This window comes from Bombina bombina, chromosome 3 (genome assembly GCF_027579735.1).
Source record: "Bombina bombina isolate aBomBom1 chromosome 3, aBomBom1.pri, whole genome shotgun sequence".
NCBI lineage: Eukaryota > Metazoa > Chordata > Amphibia > Anura > Bombinatoridae > Bombina > Bombina bombina.
This window is the reverse complement of record NC_069501.1, coordinates 429261268-429285341: the sequence shown is the minus strand read 5'-3', so window position 1 is coordinate 429285341 and position 24074 is coordinate 429261268. Positions and strand designations below refer to the sequence as shown.

The 24074-nt window shown below is 41.0% G+C and overlaps 1 protein-coding gene across 1 annotated transcript in view; it reads left to right on the top strand.

The window, feature by feature from the left end:
* The window catches only part of TRAF3IP3 (TRAF3 interacting protein 3), a gene marked incomplete in the record, with an annotated part of 485039 nt that overhangs the window by 28889 nt on the left and 432076 nt on the right, over positions 1-24074 (top strand). Inside the window, 1 exon segment of the mRNA XM_053706644.1 lies at positions 15567-15666. Within this exon segment, the coding sequence (XP_053562619.1) occupies positions 15567-15666 (100 nt within the window).

Here is a 24074-nt window from a genome sequence, read left to right as displayed (position 1 = left end):
CAGTTGTTTTTGAGAAGCAAGGCATGCAGATGCATGTGTGAGGAGCTCAGACCCACTGAAAAAGCTTATTGAAGGCGTCATTTGGTATCGTATTCCCCTCTGGGCTTGGTTGGGTCTCAGCAAAGCAGATACCAGGGACTGTATAGGGGTTAAATGTAAAAACGGCTCCGGTTCCGTTATTTTAAGAGTTAAAGCTTTCAAATTTGGTGTGCAATACTTTTAAGGCTTTATGACACTGTGGTGAAATTTTGGTGAATTTTGAACATTTCCTTCATACTTTTGCGTATATTCAGTAAAAAAGTGTGTTCAGTTTAAAATTTAAAGAGACAGTAACGGTTTTATTTTAAAACGTTTTTTGTGCTTTGTTATCAAGTTTATGCCTATTAACATGTCTGAACTATCAGATAGACGATGTTCTGTATGTTCGGAAGCCAAGGTTCCTCTCCATTTAAATATATGTGTTGAATGTGACAAACAAAGTAGGGACAATGATGCCACTGATAATAATGTTGCCCAAAATGATTCCTTAAGTGAGGGGAGTAAGCATGGTACTGCATCATCTCCTTCTATGTCTACACCAGTCTTGCCCACTCAGGAGGTCCCTAGTGAATCTAGTGCGCCAATCCTCCTTACTATGCAACAATTAACGGCTGTAATGGATAATTCTATTAAAAACATTTTAGCCAAAATGCCCACCTATCAGCGAAAGCGCGACTGCTCTGTTTTAGATACTGAAGAGCATGAGGTCGCTGATGATAATGGTTCTGACATGCCCTTACACCAGTCTGAAGGGGCTAGGGAGGTTTTGTCTGAGGGAGAAATTTCAGATTCAGGAAAAATTTCTCAACAAGCTGAACCTGACGTTATTACATTTAAATTTAAATTGGAACATCTCCGCGCTCTGCTTAAGGAGGTGTTATCTACTCTGGATGATTGTGACAATTTGGTCATTCCAGAGAAATTATGTAAGATGGACAGGTTCCTAGAGGTCCCGGTGCCCCCCGAAGCTTTTCCTATACCCAAGCGGGTGGCGGACATTGTAAATAAAGAATGGGAAAGGCCCGGCATACCTTTTGTCCCTCCCCCTATATTTAAGAAATTATTTCCTATGGTCGACCCCAGGAAGGACTTATGGCAGACAGTCCCCAAGGTCGAGGGGGCGGTTTCTACTCTAAACAAACGCACCACTATCCCTATAGAAGATAGTTGTGCTTTCAAAGATCCTATGGATAAAAAATTAGAGGGTTTGCTTAAAAAGATGTTTGTTCAGCAAGGTTACCTTCTACAACCAATTTCATGCATTGTTCCTGTCACTACAGCAGCGTGTTTCTGGTTCGAGGAACTAGAAAAGTCGCTCAATCAAGCATCCTCTTATGAGGAGGTTATGGACAGAGTTCAAGCACTTAAGTTGGCTAACTCTTTTACCTTAGACGCCACTTTGCAATTAGCTAGATTAGCGGCGAAAAATTCAGGTTTTGCTATTGTGGCGCGCAGAGCGCTTTGGCTGAAGTCTTGGTCAGCGGATGTGTCCTCCAAGAACAGATTGCTTAACATCCCTTTCAAGGGGAAAACGCTGTTTGGCCCTGACTTGAAAGAGATTATTTCAGACATCACTGGGGGAAAGGGCCACGCCCTTCCTCAGGATAGGTCTTTTAAGGCTAAAAATAAAACTAATTTTCGTCCCTTTCGCAGAAACGGACCAGCCTCAAATTCTACATCCTCTAAGCAAGAGGGTAATTCTTCTCAAACCAAGCCAGCCTGGAGACCGATGCAAGGCTGGAACAAAGGTAAGCAGGCCAAGAAGCCCGCTACCGCTACCAAGACAGCATGAGATGCTGGCCCCCGATCCGGGACCGGATCTGGTGGGGGGCAGACTCTCTCTCTTCGCTCAGGCTTGGGCAAGCGATGTTCAGGATCCTTGGGCGCTAGAAATAGTTTCTCAAGGTTATCTCCTGGAATTCAAGGAACTACCCCCAAGGGGAAGGTTCCACAGGTCTCAATTGTCTTCAGACCAAATAAAAAGACAGGCATTCTTACATTGTGTAGAAGACCTGTTAAAAATGGGAGTGATTCATCCTGTTCCATTAGGAGAACAAGGGATGGGGTTTTACTCCAATCTGTTCATAGTTCCCAAAAAAGAGGGAACATTCAGGCCAATTTTGGATCTCAAGATCCTAAACAAATTTCTCAAGGTCCCATCGTTCAAGATGGAAACCATTCGGACAATTCTTCCTACCATCCAGGAAGGTCAATTCATGACCACGGTGTATTTATAGGATGCGTATCTACATATTCCTATCCACAAGGAACATCATCGGTTCCTAAGATTCGCCTTTCTGGACAAGCATTACCAGTTTGTGGCACTTCCATTCGGACTAGCCACTGCTCCAAGAATTTTCACAAAGGTACTAGGGTCCCTTCTAGCGGTGCTAAGGCCAAGGGGCATTGCAGTAGTACCCTACTTGGACGACATACTGATTCAAGCGTCGTCTCTACCACAAGCAAAGGCTCATACGGACATTGTCCTAGCCTTTCTCAGATCTCACGGGTGGAAAGTGAACGTAGAAAAAAGTTCTCTATTCCCGTCAACAAGAGTTCCCTTCTTGGGAACAATAATAGACTCCTTGGAAATGAAGATTTTTCTGACAGAAGCCAGAAAATCAAAACTTCTAAGCTCTTGTCAAGCACTTCATTCTGTTCTTCTTCCTTCCATAGCGCAGTGCATGGAAGTAATAGGTTTGATGGTTGCGGCAATGGACATAGTTCCTTTTGCGCGAATTCATCTAAGACCATTACAACTGTGCATGCTCAGACAGTGGAATGGGGATTATACGATCCAAGTAGATCAGAGGACCAGAGATTCACTCCGTTGGTGGCTGACCCTGGACAACCTGTCCCAAGGGATGAGCTTCAGAAGACCAGAGTGGGTCATTGTAACGACCGACGCCAGCCTGGTGGGCTGGGGCGCGGTCTGGAAACACCTGAAGGCTCAGGGTCTATGGTCTCGGGAAGAATCTCTTCTCCCGATAAACATTCTGGAACTGAGAGCGATATTCAATGCTCTCAAGGCTTGGCCTCAACTAGCAAAGGCCAAATTCATAAGGTTTCAATCAGACAACATGACGACTGTTGCATATATCAACCATCAGGGGGGAACAAGGAGTTCCCTGGCGATGGAAGAAGTGACCAAAGTAATTCAATGGGCGGAGCTTCACTCCTGCCACTTGTCTGCAATCCACATCCCAGGAGTGGAAAATTGGGAAGCGGATTTTCTGAGTCGTCAGACATTTCATCCGGGGGAGTGGGAACTCCATCCGGAAATCTTTGCCCAAATAACTCAATTATGGGGCACTCCAGACATGGATCTGATGGCGTCTCGTCAGAACTTCAAGGTTCCTTGCTACGGGTCCAGATCCAGGGATCCCAAGGCGACTCTAGTAGATGCACTAGTAGCGCCCTGGACTTTCAACCTAGCTTATGTGTTCCCACCGTTTCCTCTCATTCCCAGGCTGGTAGCCAGGATCAATCAAGAGAGGGCTTCGGTGATCTTGATAGCTCCTGCGTGGCCACGCAGAACTTGGTATGCAGACCTGGTGAATATGTCATCGGCTCTACCATGGAAGCTACCTTTGAGACGGGACCTTCTTGTTCAAGGTCCATTCGAACATCCGAATCTGGCATCACTCCAATTGACTGCTTGGAGATTGAACGCTTGATTTTATCAAAGCGTGGGTTCTCAGATTCTGTCATTGATACTCTTATTCAGGCTAGAAAGCCTGTAACTAGGAAAATTTACCATAAAGTATGGAAGAAATATATCTGTTGGTGCGAATCGAAAGGATTCCCATGGAACAGGGTAAAAATTCCTAAGATTCTATCCTTTCTACAAGAGGGTTTGGAGAAAGGATTATCTGCAAGTTCTTTGAAGGGACAGATTTCTGCTTTATCTGTTTTACTTCACAAGAAGCTGGCGGCTGTGCCAGATGTTCAGGCTTTTGTTCAGGCTCTGGTTAGAATCAAGCCTGTTTACAAACCTTTGACTCCTCCTTGGAGTCTCAATTTAGTTCTTTCAGTTCTTCAAGGGGTTCCGTTTGAACCCTTACATTCCGTAGATATTAAGTTATTATCTTGGAAAGTTTTGTTTTTGGTTGCAATTTCTTCTGCTAGAAGAGTTTCAGAGTTATCTGCTCTGCAGTGTTCTCCTCCTTATCTGGTGTTCCATGCAGATAAGGTGGTTTTGCGTACTAAACCTGGTTTTCTTCCGAAAGTTGTTTCTAACAAAAATATTAACCAGGAGATAGTTGTGCCTTCTTTGTGTCCGAATCCAGTTTCAAAGAAGGAACGTTTGTTGCACAATTTGGATGTAGTTCGTGCTCTAAAATTCTATTTAGAGGCTACAAAGGATTTCAGACAAACATCTTCCTTGTTTGTTGTTTATTCTGGTAAAAGGAGAGGTCAAAAAGCAACTTCTACCTCTCTCTCTTTTTGGCTTAAAAGCATCATCAGATTGGCTTATAAGACTGCCGGACGGCAGCCTCCTGAAAGAATCACAGCTCATTCCACTAGGGCTGTGGCTTCCACATGGGCCTTCAAGAACGAGGCTTCTGTTGATCAGATATGTAAGGCAGCGACTTGGTCTTCACTGCACACTTTTACCAAATTTTACAAATTTGATACTTTTGCTTCTTCTGAGGCTATTTTTGGGAGAAAGGTTTTGCAGACCGTGGTGCCTTCCATCTAGGTGACCTGATTTGCTCCCTCCCATCATCCGTGTCCTAAAGCTTTGGTATTGGTTCCCACAAGTAAGGATGACGCCGTGGACCGGACACACCTATGTTGGAGAAAACAGAATTTATGTTTACCTGATAAATTACTTTCTCCAACGGTGTGTCCGGTCCACGGCCCGCCCTGGTTTTTAATCAGGTCTGATGATTTAATTTCTCTAACTACAGTCACCACGGTATCATATGATTTCTCCTATGCAAATATTCCTCCTTTACGTCGGTCGAATGACTGGGGAAGGCGGAGCCTAGGAGGGATCATGTGACCAGCTTTGCTGGGCTCTTTGCCATTTCCTGTTGGGGAAGAGAATATCCCACAAGTAAGGATGACGCCGTGGACCGGACACACCGTTGGAGAAAGTAATTTATCAGGTAAACATAAATTCTGTTTTTTGCTTAAAACTGCAAATTAACTGCTCTCGACCACTGACACCCTTTTGGACCCCTTTGCAGCTCTGGGACTCTCTTTTTAGCTTTTAAATAAAATAGGTGTAAGGCCCTTTAAGAAAACCTCTCGGAGCATCTGGTTAACTTGTGCAGCAGGATGGAAGTCTTTTTGGGGCATGTTTCACACTTTATTAGTTAACCCCTTAAGGACCAGCGACGTACCCTGTATGTCGCTGGCCTTTTTTTGGGACTTGATTGTTTTATAGCGCGGTCTTGCCACCAGCGTTGAGACTGCTCTATTCCACAAAGCCTGCTGGAGGGAGGGAATTAATAGCGTGTTCTTGCTAGACTTGTGCTATTATGTCCTGAAAAAACCCTTAACGACCAGTGACATACAGGGTACATTGTGGTCATTAAGGGGTTAAAACTACTTTTCTTAACAAAGGCAGGGAAAACTACTTTTTTAAAACTATTTTTAGCTTCTCTGAGTCATGGAAATGTTCCGCTCCCTCAGCTTCCAAGTCTTTTTATCCTAAGTCTGAAGCTGCAGCTGGGGAGGAAAAGACCTTCTAAGCATCTGTCTGCATTTTCTTCAGAGATCTTCCACAAATTGGGATCCTGTCACTGGAGGGGGTGAGTACCCACTCAGGAGCTGCCAGGGGTCACTAGGGCGCATTTTTCAGTCGATGAATTATAGGGCCTATGTATTACCTTACCCTTTAGATATTGTGCAGGGGTGTAAATTGGCTAGTGTACCACTATATTTCATCAGTGTATGTGTGTTGTTTCATACTTGTGAGTTTTTTCTCATCATGAAACCCAGTGAATCTGTGCCCACTGAAACTGTCAGTCACTATGGAAGAGGATTCTACTGATGCCTCTCCCTGTACTTTTTTGTGTTTGTTTTGTAAATATGTTTCAGTGTGCCAGTTGTGTACCTCAATTTCTTCATGCAAATCATCCACTCCCCTCTACGTTCTCTAAGGAATTATGTCCTATTCCTGTATATATTACTCAGGGAGACTCTACTCACTTTACTCCTGAGTTTAAAATTAATTTACACAGGGCTATGGCTGAATATTTGAAGGCTATCCCCAAACCAAGTAAGTGTAAACGCAAATGTGGGGATTTTCCTCACTCTCTTGATGTGAACATACAAACTTCTTCCCATAAAGTCCTGTCCTGTTTCAGAGCTCTGACTCTGAGGACTCAAAATCATCCAGTTCAGATGGGGAATTGTCTCCTGTTGAACAGGACCCTGAGAACTCTTGGTATTTCCGAGGAAACACCTGCTGAAAACAAGCCTATAAATCAGTTAAATGTTGTTTTTAAAGCTTGATTCCAGAGGTATTTCAGGTTCCAGATTTGGAATAGAAAAAACCTGGTATTTCATTTCTTCCTTCTTCCAGGTTTAAGAGAATGTTCCCAGTTCCAGAGCCAAATGGGGAATTATGGGAAACCATACCTGATTTTGATGGAGCTATTTCCACTCTTGCCAAACGCACTACCATCCCTTTGGAGGATAGCACCTCTTTCAGGGATCCATTGGACCGCAAAAACATAATTTATGTAAGAACTTCCCTGATAAATTAATTTCTTTCATATTGGCAAGAGTCCATGAGCTAGTGACATATGGGATATACAATCCTACCAGGAGGGGCAAAGTTTCCCAAACCTCAAAATGCCTATAAATATACCCCTCACCACACCCACAATTCAGTTTAACGAATAGCCAAGCAGTGGGGTGATAAAGAAAGGAGTAGAAAGCATCAACAAAGGAAATTTGGAAATAATTGTGCTTTATACAAAAAATCATAACCACCATAAAAAGGGTGGGCCTCATGGACTCTTACCAATATGAAAGAAATGAATTTATCAGGTAAGTTCTTACATAAATTATGTTTTCTTTCATGTAATTGGCAAGAGTCCATGAGATAGTGACATATGGGATATCAATACCCAAGATGTGGAGTCTTCCACTCAAGAGTCACTAGAGAGGGAGGGAATAAAAATAAAAACAGCCATATTTCGCTGAAAAAATTAATCCACAACCCAAAAAAATAAGTTTATTTTCATTTTTGAAAGAAAAAAAACTTAAATCAAAAAGCAGAAGAATCAAACTGAAACAGCTGCCTGAAGAACTTTTCTACCAAAAACTGCTTCCGAAGAAGCAAATACATCAAAACGGTAGAATTTAGTAAATGTATGCAAAGAGGACCAAGTCGCCGCTTTGCAAATCTGATCAACTGAAGCTTCATTCTTAAAAGCCCAGGAAGTGGAGACTGATCTAGTAGAATGAGCTGTAATTCTCTGAGGCGGGGCCTGACCCGACTCCAAATAAGCTTGATGAATCAAAAATTTCAACCAAGAAGCCAAGGAAATAGCAGAAGCCTTCTAACCTTTCCTAGGACCAGAAAATAAAACAAATAGACTGGAAGTCTTCCTGAAATTTTTAGTAGCTTCCACATAATATTTTAAAGCTCTTACCACATCCAAAGAATGGGCTCCATGTACGAAGCAGCGAAAGCTGCTCCGGAGCCTTTGCGGGGCAGGTTCACATATGCGAGCCTGCTTCCCGCAATGTAAGAAGCAGCGGTCATTAGACCGCTGCTTCCTACGCCACCTCTTAGGTGGCGAAGCAAAATCACCAAGAGCACGCTCGCTCTCGGTGATTGACAGCCCCTTCAGTCGCGTGATTGGTCGCACGATTGAAGGGGCGGGCATTACACACTCTGATGAGTGTGTAATGATACATACGGCAAGCGGATCAACAGACAGCAGACGGACAGCTTTGCGAGTTAAGAAGCTGTCCGCCTGCCGTTTAATACACGGCGCCCAATGTAAGGATCTCTCCAAAGAATTCTTAGGATTAGGACACAAGGAAGGGACAACAATTTCTCTACTAATGTTGTTAGAATTCACAACCTTAGGTAAAAATTGAAAAGAAGTCCGCAAAACTGCCTTATCCTGATGAAAAATTAGAAAAGGAGACTCACAAGAAAGAGCAGATAGCTCAGAAACTCTTCTAGCAGAAGAAATAGCCAAAAGGAACAACACTTTACAGGAAAGTAGTTTAATGTCCAAAGAATGCATAGGCTCAAATGGAGGAGCCTGTAAAGCCTTCAGAACCAAATTTAAGACTACAAGGAGGAGAAATTGATTTAATGACAGGCTTAATACGAACTAAAGCCTGTACAAAACAGTGACTATCAGGAAGTATAGCAATCTTTCTGTGAAATAAAACAGAAAGAGCAGAGATGTGTCCTTTCAAGGAACTTGCAGACAAACCCTTATCCAAACCATCCTGAAGGAACTGTAAAATTCTAGGAATTCTAAAGAATGCCAGGAGAATTTATGAGAAGAACACCATGAAATGTAAGTCTTCCAAACTCTATAATAAATCTTTCTAGAGACAGATTTACGAGCTTGTAACATAGTATTAATTACTGAGTCAAAGAAACCTCTATGACTTAGAACTAAGCGTTCAATTTCCATACCTTCAAATTTAATGATTTGAGATCCTGATGGAAAAACGGACCTTGAGATAGTAGGTCCGGCCGTAACGGAAGTGGCCAAGGCGGGCAACTGGACATCCGAACCAGATCCGCATACCAAAACCTGTGTGGCCATGTTGGAGCCACCAGCAACACAAAAGACTGTTCCATGATGATTTTGGAGATCACTCTTGGAAGGAGAACTAGAGGCGGGAAGATGTAAGCAGGTTGATAACACAAAGGAAGTGTCAGCGCATCCACTGCTTCCGCCTGAACATCCCTGGACCTGGACAGGTATCTGGGAAGTTTCTTGTTTAGATGAGAGGCCATGAGATCTATCTCTGGAAGCCCCCACATCTGAACAATCTGAGAAAACACATCTGGATGAAGAGACCACTCCCCTGGATGTAAAGTCTGGCAGCTGAGATAATCCGCCTCCCAATTGTCTACGCCTGGGATATGCACCGCAGAGATTAGACAGGAGCTGGATTCCGCCCAGGCAAGTATCCGAGATACTTCTTTCATAGCTTGGGGACTGTGAGTCCCACCCTGATGATTGACATAAGCCACAGTTGTGATATTGTCTGTCTGAAAACAAATGAATGGTTCTCTCTTTAGCAGAGGCCAGAACTGAAGAGCCCTGAGAATTGCACGGAGTTCTAAAATATTTATTGGTAATCTCGCCTCTTGAGATTTCCAAACCCCTTGTGCTGTCAGAGATCCCCAAACAGCTCCCCAACCTGAAAGACTTGCATCTGTTGTGATCACAGTCCAGGTTGGGCGAACAAAAGAAGCCCCTTGAACCAAATGATGGTGATCTATCCACCATGTCAGAGAGTGTCGTACATTGGGATTCAAGGATATTAATTGTGATATCTTTGTATAATCCCTGCACCATTGATTCAGCATACAAAGCTGTAGAGGTCTCATGTGAAAACGAGCAAAGGGGATTGCATCCGATGCTGCAGTCATGAGACCTAAAACTTCCATGCACATAGCCACTGAAGGGAATGACTAAGACTGAAGGTGCCGGCATGCTGCAACCAATTTTAAACGTCTCTTGTCTGTTAGAGACAGAGTCATGGACACTGAATCTATCTGGAAGCCTAAAAAGGTGACCCTTGTCTGAGGAATCAAGAAACCTTTTGGTAAATTGATCCTCCAACCATGTTTCCGAAGAAACAACACTAGTTGATTCGTGTGAGATTCTGCAGTATGTAAAGACTGAGCTAGTACCAAGATATCGTCCAAATAAGGAAACACCGCAATACCCTGTTCTCTGATTACAGATAGTAGGGCACCCAGAACCTTTGAAAAGATTCTTGGAGCTGTTGCTAGGCCAAATGGAAGAGCAACAAATTGGTAATGCTTGTCTAGAAAAGAGAATCTCAGAAACTGAAAGTATTCTGGATGAATCGGAATATGAAGGTATGCATCCTGCAAGTCTATTGTGGACATATAATGTCCTCGCTGAACAAAAGGCAGAATAGACCTTATAGTCACTATCTTGAAAGTTGGTACTCTTACATAACGATTCAAAATTTTTAGATCCAGAACTGGTCTGAATAAATTTTCTTTCTTTGGTACAATGACTAGGTTTGAATAAAACCCCAAACCTTGTTCCTGAGGAGGAACTGGCATGATTACCTCTGAAGACTACAGATCTGAAACACACTTCAGAAAAGCCTGAGCTTTTACTGGATTTACAGGGATGCGTGAGAGAAAAAATCTTCTCACAGGAGGTCTTACTTTGAATCCTATTCGATACCCTTGAGAGACAATGCTCTGAATCCAATGATTTTGGACAGATTTTATCCAAAAATCCTTGAAAAACCTTAATCTGCCCCCTACCAGCTGAGCTGGCATGAGGGCCGCACCTTCATGCGGATTTAGGGGCTGACTTTGGTTTCCTAAATGGCTTGGATTTATACTAATTTGAGGAAGGCTTCCAATTGGAAGCAGATTCCTTGGGGGAAGGATTGAGTTTTTGTTCTTTATTCTGACGAAAGGAACGAAAATGGTTAGAAGCCTTAGATTTACCCTTAGGTTTTTTATCCTGAGGCAAAAAACTCCTTTTCCCCCAGTGATAGTCGAAATAATAGAATCCAACTGGGAACCAAATAAATTATTACCTTGGAAAGAAAGAGATAGTAATCTAGATTTAGATGTCATATCAGCATTCCAAGATTTAAGCTACAAAGCTCTTCTAGCGAAAACAGCTAAAGACATGGATCTAACATCAATTTTGATAATATAAAAAATGGCATCACAAATAAAATGATTAGCATGTTGCAGTAAGCGAACAACGATAGATATGTCAGAATCCAATTCATGTTGCGCTAAATTTTCCAACCAGAAAGTTGATGCAGCCGCAACATCAGCCAAAGAAATAGCAGGTCTGAGAAGATGACCTGAATATAAATAGGCCTTCCTTAGATAAGATTCAAGCTTCCTATCTAAAGGATCCTTAAAGGAAGTGCTATCTTCCATAGGAATAGTGGTACGTTTAGCAAGAGTAGAAATAGCCCCATCAACTTTGGGGATTTTTTCCCAAAACTCTTTAGATTTTGCTGGTAAAGGATACAATTTTTTAAACCTTGAAGAAGGAATAAAAGAAGTACCTGGCTTATTCCATTCCCTAGAAATCATATCAGAAATAGCCTCAGGAATGGGAAAAACCCCTGGGGAAACCACAGGAGGTTTAAAAACAGCATTAAAACGTTTATTAGACTGAACGTCAATAGGACTGGTTACCTCAATATCCAAAGTAATTAACACTTCTTTTAATAAAGAACGCATATACTCTATTTTAAATAAATAAGTAGATTTGTCAGTGTCTGAAGAAGGATCTTCTGTTTCAGATAGATCCTCATCAGAAGAAGATTAATAATTATGTTGTTGGTCATTTGAAATTTCATCAGCTAAATGAGAAGTTTTAAAAGACCTTTTACGTTTATTAGAAGGTGGAAATGCAGACAAAGCCTTCATAATAGAATCAGAAACAAATTCTTTAAAATTTACAGGTATATCATGCACATTAGAAGTTGAAGGAACTGCAACTGGCAATGTACTATTACTGATGGAAACACTATCTGCAAAAGTTTTTCATGACAACTATTACAAATGACATTCGGTGGAATAATTTCTACAACTTTACAACAAATGCACTTAGCTTTGGTAGAACCGATGTCAGGCAGCAATGTTCCAGCAGAAACTTCTGAGGCAGGATCAGACATCTTGCACAATGTAAGAGAAAAAAAACAACATATAAAGCAAAATTATCTATTTCCTTATATGACAGTTTCAGGAATGGGAAAAAATGCAATAGCATAGGCCTCTGAAAGCAAAAAGCAAGAGGCAAACAAACAAGGGGTATTGAAATAATGAAAAAAATTTGGCGCCAAGTATGACGCACAACGTAACGTAAAGTCTTTTGTGGCGCCAAAAATGACCGGAAATGACACACTTGCGTCACTAATGACGCTGCCGTGTGAAAGGTCTCGGCGTCGGAAATGACGAAGTTGCGTCATAAACGTACTTTTTCGCGGCAAAAAAAAATGTTCGCGCCAAGAATGACGCAATAAAGTTTAGCATTGACGCACCCGCGGGCCTAATACCCACAATTACAAGAAGTAGTCAATTGAAAAAAGACTAAACCCCAGGTAAGAAATGCATTTCTTAAAAATGTTTACATTCCCAAATATGAAACTGACAGTCTGCAGAAGGAAATACATGAACCTGACTCATGGCAAATATAAGTACAATACATATATTTAGAACTTTATATAAATGCATAAAGTGCCAAACCATAGCTGAGAGTGTCTTAAGTAATGAAAACATACTTACCAAAAGACACCCATCGACATATAGCAGATAGCCAAACCAGTACTAAAACAGTTATTAGTAGAGGTAATGGTAAATTGAGAGTATATCGTCGATCTGAAAAGGGAGGTAGGAGATGAATCTCTACGACCGATAACAGAGAACCTATGAAATAGACCCCCTCATATTCAAATAAGTGATACTCCCTTCACGTCCCTCTGACATTCGCTGTACTCTGAGAGGAATCGGGCTTCAACAATGCTGAGAAGCGCATATCAACGTAGAAATCTTAGCACAAACTTACTTCACCACCTCCATAGGAGGCAAAGTTTGTAAAAACTGAATTGTGGGTGTGGTGAGGGGTGTATTTATAGGCATTTTGAGGTTTGGGAAACTTTACCCATCCTGGTAGGATTGTATATCCCATATGTCACTAGCTCATGGACTCTTGCCAATTACATGAAAGAAATGGAGTCTTTCCTGAGAAAGCTCTTCCTTCTGACAGGTCTTTTGCTTAAATCAGCAGTATCTTTAACCTGTGTGGCTGAGGCAGGGGCCTTTCGTTTGATTCTCTATCCAAAATGGTTTATGACAAATCCTTGGCTGAGGATCTTCATTAAAGCCCTTAAAATGGTTACACCTTTATATGTGACGTAGTAATGGACATTATTAAGATTGATGTCTAGAACATGTCTATCATAGTCATGAGAAATTGTTTAAAAAATAGGCTGATGTCTCTTTCTTTCTAAGGGAAGATTCTATTAGATTCTGATTTGTATTCAATTATTAAAACTAAAAACACAAAAGAGAGGAGCTCAACTGGGAACAGATAGTGCTTAATAGCCCACCCTATGGGATGGTTCCTACTCAGCCACTTCTGTCCAATCTGTGCTTTTCACAGAAGAGAACTTTCCTGTAGCGTATCAGTCTTACCCTATCCAACAGGAGAGCCTAGCACCCGAAATAACAGGCAATTCTCATCTGAACAAATAATTTGTAGGCTAACAGAGACGTACGTTTTGACCTATATGGATCTCATCAGTGGGGGTGCAGCTATATCCCTCTAGGCACAGTAAGCAAGGGGTCCATGTCTGGTTGCCCCCATTACCCTTAGGAAGACTAAAAACACTAAAATGGGGAGCTCAACTGTTACTGGAGGAAAAGGAGCATTTCTCCCTCAGGTCAAGAAATTTTAAGGGAAAGAACAGACAAAATAATGGGTTTAGTCTCTCTTTCTCTCTCTTTCTCTCTTTCTTTCTCTCTCCATACATATTAACATACATATTTACAAATATACACACACAAATTTTAACACACACTTACACACATAAAAACATACATACACACACATTTATTAAAAAACTAAATCTGGCTCCTAAGTATATTGGTTGGCTCCTAGACTCCTAGAATAAATGTGTTAAGCCCTGACTTACCTTTTCTGCAATGTGCTGTTACCTTGTACCACACTGGATTTCAGGAAGGGGGAGGAAATTGAAGAGAGAGGAACGTAGTAAATATTTACACGGAACAGTGACACCTGCAGGTAGAAATTAAAAGTGCATGCAAACATTTTTTTTTTTACCTGCCACGGCCGGTCTTCCTGCAGACATAGCACAGTTTCTGAGATGAGATCGCACAGTGTTCTGCCTTGGGGAAGTCCAGCACCAAAATCTGCATTAAGGTGCGGCCCGCAGACCAGAGTCTGTTCTAGAAGGGGTCAGACTGAGTCTTTTTAAGTTGGCCTCATTACACTCCGTCCAGGACCCATGGGTTCAAAACATCATATCCCAGGGGTACAGAAAAGGCTTTTGCTCCAGGCTTCCTCAAGGACGATTTCATCTTTCTCATTTTACCAAAAATCTTGCAAAGGCGGCTGCCTTTATGCAAAGTGTTCAGGATTTACAGGATATTGGAGTAATTATCCTAGTACCTGTGTCTCAACTATTGTCCCATTTTAGATGTTCAATACGCTAAACAAGTTTGTCAGGTTCCCACTTTCAAGATGGAAACCATTCATACAATTCTACCCTTAATCCAACAGGGTCAATTCATGTTGACTATAGACCTAAAGGATGCTTACCTGCACATCCCTATCCACATTGATCACCATCAATTCCTAATGTTTGCATTCCTAGACAAACAATACCAATTTGTTTCCCTTCCATTTGGTCGGGCTACTGCTCCTTGCATCTTCACAAAGGTATTAGGAGCATTGTTGGTGGTGATCAGAGCTCAGGGGTTTTCAATTGCCCCTAATCTGGACAATATCCTAGTGCAGGCTCTTTCCCTGCCTCTAGCTATTGATCATACTCGGAGGCTACTATCTTTTCTCCAAGATGACTGTTGGAGAATCAATGTTTCAAAGAGTTCTTTAACTCCTGCTACAAGGGTGTCTTTTCTAGGAGTCATCATAGATTTAGTCCTAATGGGTCTGTTCATGACATAATCAAGGAGAATCAAAGGTGTGTCTTTACCTACATGGTGTTTCATTTCCATCAGTAGCTCAATGCATGGAAGTAATGGGCCTTATGGTTGTGTCTTCGGAACGTGGTTCCTTTTGCCCGCCTCCACTTGCAACCACTGCAACTATCTATGTTCAATCAGTGGTCAAAGGATTATCTGCAATTAGAACAGTAGATTACTCTGAGTTTATCTGTCAGACAATCTCTCTCTTGGTGGATACAAGGCCCTTCTTTGACCCTTGGAACGTCCTTCCTTCACCCATCATGGGCTTTTGTGACGACAGACGCCAGTCTTTCAGGGTTGGGTGTGGTCTCGAATTATCGAAGAGCCCAAAGCGTTTGTGGGTGACAGTTTTAATTAGCACCTCTATAGACCCTGCGTTTGTCTTTCCTACCTATCTCTTTCCTATTCTCTTCTTGGCTATGCGTTAAAGTGAGGTGAGGTGGGTGGGAGTTTAAGCTTTTGTGTGGGTACTTGGCTTCCTCCTAGTGGAGAGATTTATATCCCACATGTTATGGAGCCCTATGGACCCTCATTATTCCGAAAGAAAATGATCAGGTAAGCATACATTTTATTTTTTATATAATATTGTCTTGTATATTTTATTATATCCCAACAGAGCTCCTGGCTACATAATCCAGACCAAGTGAATAATAATCACAATCTGGCACTTTTACAAACGAGAAACAACAAGAAAGACATTTCTAGGATAGAAAAAGGTAAGTAAAATACAATGAAACTTGCTAAATTATTTTTCAATAAACAGGGTTAGATTTGTGTTAGTCATCTGCTCTTAGTGCCTATCATCCATCCAGGTTGTTTATTAAAGGGATATGAAACCCACATTTTTTTTCTATCATGATTCAGATAGAGCATGCAATTTTAAAAAACTTTCTAACTTCTGTTACCATTTTTCTCCGTTCTCTTAGTATCTTTTGTTGAAAAGTATGGACCTAGGCTTAGGAGCCGGCCTGCTCCTAGAGCAATATATGGCAGCAGTTATGCAAGAATGTTATCCATTTGCAAGAGCACTAGATGCACTGTTTCCTGCCATATAGTGCTCCAGATGCCTACCTGGGGGATTTGTCCAGCCAGTCAGCAATTGATCACTGGGATTAATTTTGTACAAACAAGCATTTATTGAAAATGTGGAATGTTAGAGTTTGATGTCATCAATGTAATTCTGTGTTTGAAAGTCAAATAGTAAAGTAATAAAATCTGAGATCCTCCAAAAATACCAGTGAATTTTATTTAAATATGCTGCTTCTATGGTGGTGACAGAGCATAAAAAAGATAACTTTGTAGTTAGTGTCTTTTATACGCTCATTATATATCATTTACTTATATAAAAAAAAAATCTGTGTATGAGTAATTGCTTAAAGGGATAGGAAAGTAAAAATTAAACTTGCATGATTCAGATATAGGGGCCGATTTTTATCACGGTCCAAATGGGGCCGTATACCCCTGTTTGCCGGAAACAGGAGTTAAGAAGCAGCGGTCTTAAAACGGCTGCTCCTTAACTCGTCCGCTGCCTCTGAGGTTGCCGACATCAATCAGCCAGATCTCATAAGATGGGGTTGATTGACCGCGAATCTGCAGGAGGCGGCATTGCACAAGCAGTTCACCAGAACTGCTTGTGCAATGTTAAATGCTGACAGCGTATGCTGTCGGCATTTAGCGATGTCGGGCGGACATGATCATGTCTGTCCGACAGTTAGTAAATCGGCCCCATAGCATGTTATTTTAAGACACTTTTAAACTCACTTCTATTTTCAAATGTAATTTGTTCGCTTGATCCAAACTTTATTTATTTTTTTACATATCCTACACTAGTGGGAGCTAGCTGTTGATTGGCGCCTGCACACATTTATCTCTTGTGATTAGTTGACTAGATGTGTTCAGCTAGTTCTCAGTACTGCATTGCTGCTCTTTTAGCAAAGGATATCAAGGGAATAAAGCAGATTTGATAGTTAATAAAGTACATTGGAAAGCTGTTTAAAATTGTATGTTATATATGAACCCTTTTAATGGGGTCCCAGGAAGAATGCTTTCAAGTGATGGTAAATGATGTATGTATACAAATTAAAATCTGATTGCTTATCTTTCAACAATGAAAATGGATATAGGTATTCTAATAATTGTGTATGGAAATGATAAAACGCATGTTATTTCCTACGCAAGCAAAAAAAAAATAATATCCCTTGTGCGTCACTTGTAATCTAGCCCTTAAACTTTTGTTTTAGTCTGGGTGGAAAGTGCTTGCACATGAATGTCTTACGTACAGACACATCTCATACTGTATCCCTGTTTGTATGTATTCAATCTAATATATAGCTTCCTTTCTAATTGGTTCTGTAACAAATTGCTCAAGTAATTCCTCTGGCAAGTATTTAAGATTATACCTGCTTCTAGCGGATCTAGCACAGGGAACTTTTCAGTCTATATCTGGCAAATTAAAGTCATGGTCATTTGGTTATTTTTCCTATTAACAGATTGTCCAATCTTTCATCCTGGAATGGAGGCCTATATACAACCCCTATTCTAAACACATTTTTACCCCCAGATTCCACAGTCACCCATACATCCAAAACAACTCCCCCACATCTCTTTACTACTCAGTTCTTTTTAAATAACTTGTATCCAGGTATGCCCCAGTCATGAGAATCATTGTACCATGATTCTTTTAGATCTACCAGAATTTCTAGAACTGTAACTTGGACTAACAGTTTTGACATGCTGTGGGAGAGGTGGATATATTAATGCTACCCCCTTTACTAGTTTAAATCACTTAAAAGAAGTTAATCTCCTCTTCCAGATACTCTGTTCCTTTACCTTCCAAATGCAAGCCATCTCTCTTAAATAACCTAGTATCTTGCCAAACCGAGCTATAATGACCAATAAAACCAAATCCTCTTCCCTGCACCACTTTTTTTTAACCAAGAATTACATTTTATTATCTGCTCCATCTCTCCTGCTTCCTGGCCATACACAGGTACAATAGCAGAAAAAAGTTGATGCCACATGCTCTAATGATTGCCTAGGTTACAAAACTTTCTGAACAGCAGCAAAATCATTACTAGCCAGATTACTTGTTCCTAAATGAACAATCACATCCAACTCACTCTTCTTTTTGCTGCCTTAACTATTCTCAAAAAACAATTCTTATCACTGTGAGCAGAGTTTGTCAAACCCAGGAGCCAGGGAGCCACAGGCTCCTAGAATTTTACCACTGGCTCCTACCTTTTGGGTGATTCTCCAAATATCTTTATAAAAATACCACTGCCTGGCTCCTCAAAGTGTGTCTGCAGGCCCGGACTGAACGTCGGGCATACTGGGCAAAAGCACGGTAGGCCGCACGGTATTGAAGCCCCGCCCACCGCAACTGCATTACTTTTATTATTTGTTGAATTTTATTTTATGCAACGTACTTGAAAAACATTAGTATTATGGAGGGGTTATGGCCCATATAATACCAGCTGGCGGCCGTGGCCACACACTGAATACTGCGACTGACAATGAGCTCAGCTCTCACTCTGATTAGTGATTGGAGGATGGCCCATATAATACAGTAGTGTGGCTGGCTAGACGCCAGGGCCGTTTTTAGGTTTGCCAGGGGCAGTTGTGTAGGACTGAGCATGCCGTGTTGTCACTAATCAGAGTGAGATATTATATGGGCCATAACTTAAAGCCTCCAATTGCTAATCAGAGTGAGAGCTGAGCTCACTGTCAGTCGCTGTATTCAGTTGTGTAGGACTGAGAAAGTATGCTCCTATCCTCTTGTCACAGTCTGCCGGACCAGTGCAGTAGAATCAAAGCAAGAAAATAGTTTGTTACGGTCTGATGTTGCTATGAGGCATGGGATGGGACCCAGGTGATGTCACAACCGGGAGGGGCAAAAGCTGACTTGAATGGTGTAGTGAGAGACACTAAAGGAAGGCGCAAGTAAGTTGAGATATCATAACACTCCTTGCATGTCTTGATGAATAATATTGCCCACCTATCACATGCACACACTGACTGCAATGACCGTGTTATTATTACTACCAGTCTTTTCCCCAAAGTTTACTGCACTGTTTTCAATGAAGTGGCTTATTTTGACCAGGCCAGCCCTGTGCTATCGGTGACTGCCTCATGGACCCCCATCCTCTGTTCTTACCTGGCGCAGGACTGGAGCAGTGACCCATATATTAGCTAGTTGTTACTAGCAATACCTGCCATGGTGAGCACTGACTTGCAGCATTGTTATTGGGAATAGGAATACGGTACCTATTATTATTATTATTATTATTATTATTATTATTAATATATATATATATATATATATATATATATATATATATATACACACACACACATGTTATTTAGGTATATTTTGAGGTTCATGGTCTATTTGAGCTGGCATGAATTATCCCTCTATGCAGCCATGCTATTTACCAATCTCCCTCACATAACAGTAGTCATCCCTCTGCCAAAAAAGGAGCAGAATAGCCCTGCCTTCCCATTAGCCTAGGGTTGCTTTGTGCTTGGTTGTTTATATATGGAATTTTATTTTTCTTTCTGGATTTAATTGTGTGTGTGTGTAACTATGAATGTATACACACACATATAAAATATATATATACACACATATACAATATAAATTGACTGAAGGACATTTCAATCTTTAAATGTTTTCATCAATTAAACAAGTAAATTTTACTTAACTGCCTGTTTGGGAGTCATTTAAAGTTCGATTTCTGCATCAATAGAAATTTGTATGCAGTTATGTAATATTTTGAATGGTCTAATGTGGGGTTAGCAGTTGCACAAGGTTGCCTTGCCTGGAGAATAAGTATAAGTTCCTTCAAAGCTGTTTGATGGTTATAAGGTTGAATCTTTTTATACCATAATACTGAAGTCAGCAGCTCAAGTGCTATATGATTGTGGCCCTGGAAAACTTCACTGCTATCTTCATTCTCTTATATTAAGCTTAGCTCACACTTGCACACATAGTTGATTTAAACTCTTTTGAATGGGTTCAATATGTAAAAATACAGTGTGGATTTTTAAGGATTCAGGGCATCATGTGCAACTTTTAAAGTGGTACCAGCTGTTCATCACTGCCCATAAAGGAACAGTTTACCCTAAAATGTTCTCCGCTGTGTTCCCAATGATCAATTTTACCTGCTGGATTGTATTAAATAGTTTACAAATAGCTAATTTACCTTAAAATCTGCATTTGAGATAGCTGATTTGGCCTGTGGTATCCCTATCTATACTGAAATGTAAATATAGGCTATAGAAAAAGCTGTCCAAACATAGCCAACAAAAGAAATTACTCTCCCAGTTGGAGGTAGGAGAGAGAAGCAATAAAATGTTAATTTTCAATTGTTCATTCTAAATATTGGGCTTTGGTATACAGACAAAGAAGATATAAATAAGCATCTGTGTGTACAGAAAGTGATCAAAAAAGGAAATCTGATTTCCCTGCTAGCTCAACTCATTTTAATGGGTTTTGGTTTCAAAGAACAAAACAAGCTATTTCATGTACAAAAAACAGTAGATTTTATACACTGCAGCTGGTATAACATGTCATTGGAATATATTAAGGGTGGGAAATTACCGTACACTATCCTTTTAACATATGGTTAAATAAGAAATGGTGAGCGTAGGCGTGGGGGATTGGGCCTCTTTGCCCTAAAATGCCCGGGCCTCTTTTTGGTCCCAGTCCGGCCTTGTGTGTCTGGCTCAGAAATATTCATAGTGGCTCCTAAATTTTGAAAAGATTTGTCGACTAATGCCTATGAGAAGTAGCTCCTGGAAGACATCTAACCTCCTTTGCTTCTTCTTTACTGTATCCTACGTAAACCTCTCAAAATGGAGTCACCCAGTAATAGTCTTGTCCTCAAAAACACATCTGCAGTTCTAACCTGTAATAGAGGATTCACCTATGTTAAACTTCCTGCTGCCTCCTGATCTGATATTGTAGTGTTGAATGTAATTGCACACAGTCATGGTAACGGGACAGTAAACACTTTGAAATTTTAATATAAAATGTTAAGTTCTGCATAGTGAAACAACTTTGCAATATATTTCTCCAACATAGGTGTGTCCGGTCCACGGCGTCATCCTTACTTGTGGGATATTCTCCTCCCCAACAGGAAATGGCAAAGAGCCCAGCAAAGCTGGCCATATAGTCCCTCCCAGGCTCTGCCTACCCCAGTCATTCTCTTTGCCGTTGCACAGGCAACATCTCCACGGAGATGGCTAAGAGTTTTTTTGGTGTTTAAATGTAGTTTTATTCTTCAATCAAGAGTTTGTTATTTTAAAATAGTGCTGGTATGTACTATTTACTCTGAAACAGAAAAGAGATGAAGATTTCTGTTTGTAAGAGGAAAATGATTTTAGCAACCGTTACTAAAATCGATGGCTGTTTCCACACAGGACTGTTGAGATGAATTAACTTCAGTTGGGGGAAACAGTGAGCAGACTTTTGATGCTTGAGGTATGACACATTTCTAACAAGACTTGGTAATGCTGGAAGCTGTCATTTTCCCTATGGGAACCGGTAAGCCATTTTCTTAGTTTAGTATAAGAATAAAGGGCTTCATTAGGGCTTAAAAAACTGGTAGACATTTTTCTGGGCTAAAACGATTACTTTACTAAGCATATTTGGCAGATTATAACTATTAATAGTTATTATAATCTTGGGGATTGTTTTAAAAAAACGGCAGGCACTGTATTGGACACCTTTTTCACTGGGGGCCTTTTCTAGTCATAGCCTCATTTTCGCGCCACTAATGCGCAGTTGTTTTTGGAAAGCAAGGCATGCAGATGCATGTGTGAGGAGCTAAGAACCACTGAAAAAGCTTATAGAAGGCATCATTTGGTATCGTATTCCCCTCTGGGCTTGGTTGGGTCTCAGCAAAGCAGATACCTGGGACTGTATAGGGGTTAAATGTAAAAACGGGTTAAAGCTTTCAAATTTGGTGTGCAATACTTTTAAGGCTTTAAGATACTGTGGTGAAATTTTGGTGAATTTTGAACAATTCCTTCATACTTTTTCACATATTCAGTAATAAAGTGTGTTCAGTTTAAAATTTAAAGTGACAGTAACGGTTTTATTGTAAAACGTTTTTTGTGCTTTGTTGACAAGTTTAAGCCTGTTTAACATGTCTGAACCATCAGATAACGATGTTCTATATGTATGAAAGCCAAGGTTTCTCCCCATTTAAATATATGTGATAATTGTGTCATAGTGTCCAAACAAAGTAGGGACAATAATGCCATAGATAATGATATTGCCCATGATGATTCCTCAAATGAGGGGAGTAAGCATGGTACTGCATCATCCCCTTCTGTGTCTACACCAGTTTTGCCCACACAAGAGGCCCCTAGTACATCTAGTGCGCCAATACTTATTACCATGCAACAATTAACGGCTGTAATGGATAATTCTATTGCAAACATTTTATCCAAAATGCCTACTTATCAGAGAAAGCGCGATTGCTCTGTTTTAAACACTGAAGAGCAAGAGGACGCTGATGATAACTGTTCTGACATGCCCTCACACCAATCTGAAGGGGCCAGGAGGGAGGTTTTGTCTGAGGGAGAAATTTCAGATTCAGGGGAAATTTCTCAACAAGCTGAACCTGATGTTGTAACATTTAAATTTAAATTAGAACATCTCCACGCACTACTTAAGGAGGTATTATCTACTCTGGATGATTGTGACAATTTGGTCATTCCAAAGAAATTATGTAAGATGGACAAGTTCCTAGAGGTTCCGGTGTCCCCTGATGCTTTTCCTATACCCAAGCGGGTGGCGGACATAGTAAATAAGGAGTGGGAAAGGCCCGGCATACCTTTTGTTCCTCCCCCTATATTTAAGAAATTATTTCCTATAGTCGACCCCAGAAAGGACTTATGGCAGACAGTCCCCAAGGTCGAGGGGGCGGTTTCTACTCTAAACAAACGCACTACTATTCCTATAGAAGATAGTTGTGCTTTTAAGATCCTATGGATAAAAAGTTAGAGGGTTTGCTTAAAAAGATGTTTGTTCAGCAAGGTTACCTTCTACAACCAATTTCATGCATTGTTCCTGTCACTACAGCTGCGTGTTTCTGGTTCGAAGAACTAGAAAAGTCGCTCAATAAAGAATCTTCGTATGAGGAGGTTATGGACAGAGTTCAAGCACTTAAATTGGCTAACTCTTTTATTTTAGATGCCGCTTTGCAATTAGCTAGATTAGCGGCAAATAATTCAGGGTTTGCTATAGTGGCGCGCAGAGCGCTTTGGCTAAAGTCTTGGTCAGCGGATGCCTCCAAGACCAAATTGCTCAACATCCCTTTCAAGGGTAAAACACTGTTTGGCCCTGACTTGAAAGAGATTATTTCAGACATCACTGGGGGAAAGGGCCACGCCCTTCCTCAGGATAGGTCTTTTAAGGCTAAAAATAAGCCAAATTTTCGTCCCTTTCGCAGAAACGGACCAGCCTCAAATTCTACACCCTCTAAGTAAGAGGGTAATACTTCTCAAACCAAGACAGCCTGGAGACCGATGCAAGGCTGGAACAAGGGTAAGCAGGCCAAGAAACCTGCCACTGCTACCAAAACAGCATGAAGTGTTGGCCCCCGATCCGGGACCGGATCTGGTGGGGGGCAGACTTTCTCTCTTTGCTCAGGCTTGGGCAAGAGATACTCAGGATCCTTGGGCGCTAGAAATAGTTTCTCAAGGTTATCTCCTGGAATTCAGGGAACTACCCCCAAGGGGAAGGTTCCACAGGTCTCAATTATCTTCGAACCAAATAAAAAGACAGGCATTCTTACATTGTGTAGAAGACCTGTCAAGAATGGGAGTGATTCATCCTGTTCCATTAGGAGAACAAGGGATGGGGTTTTACTCCAACCTGTTCATAGTTCCCAAAAAAAGAGGGAACATTCAGACCAATTTTAGATCTCAAGATTCTAAACAAGTTTCTAAGGGTTTCATCGTTCAAAATGGAAACCATTCGAACGATCCTTCCTACCATCCAGGAAGGTCAATTCATGACCACGGTGGATTTAAAGGATGCGTACCTACATATTCCTATCCACAAGGAACATCTTCGGTTCCTAAGGTTCGCCTTTCTGGACAAGCATTACCAGTT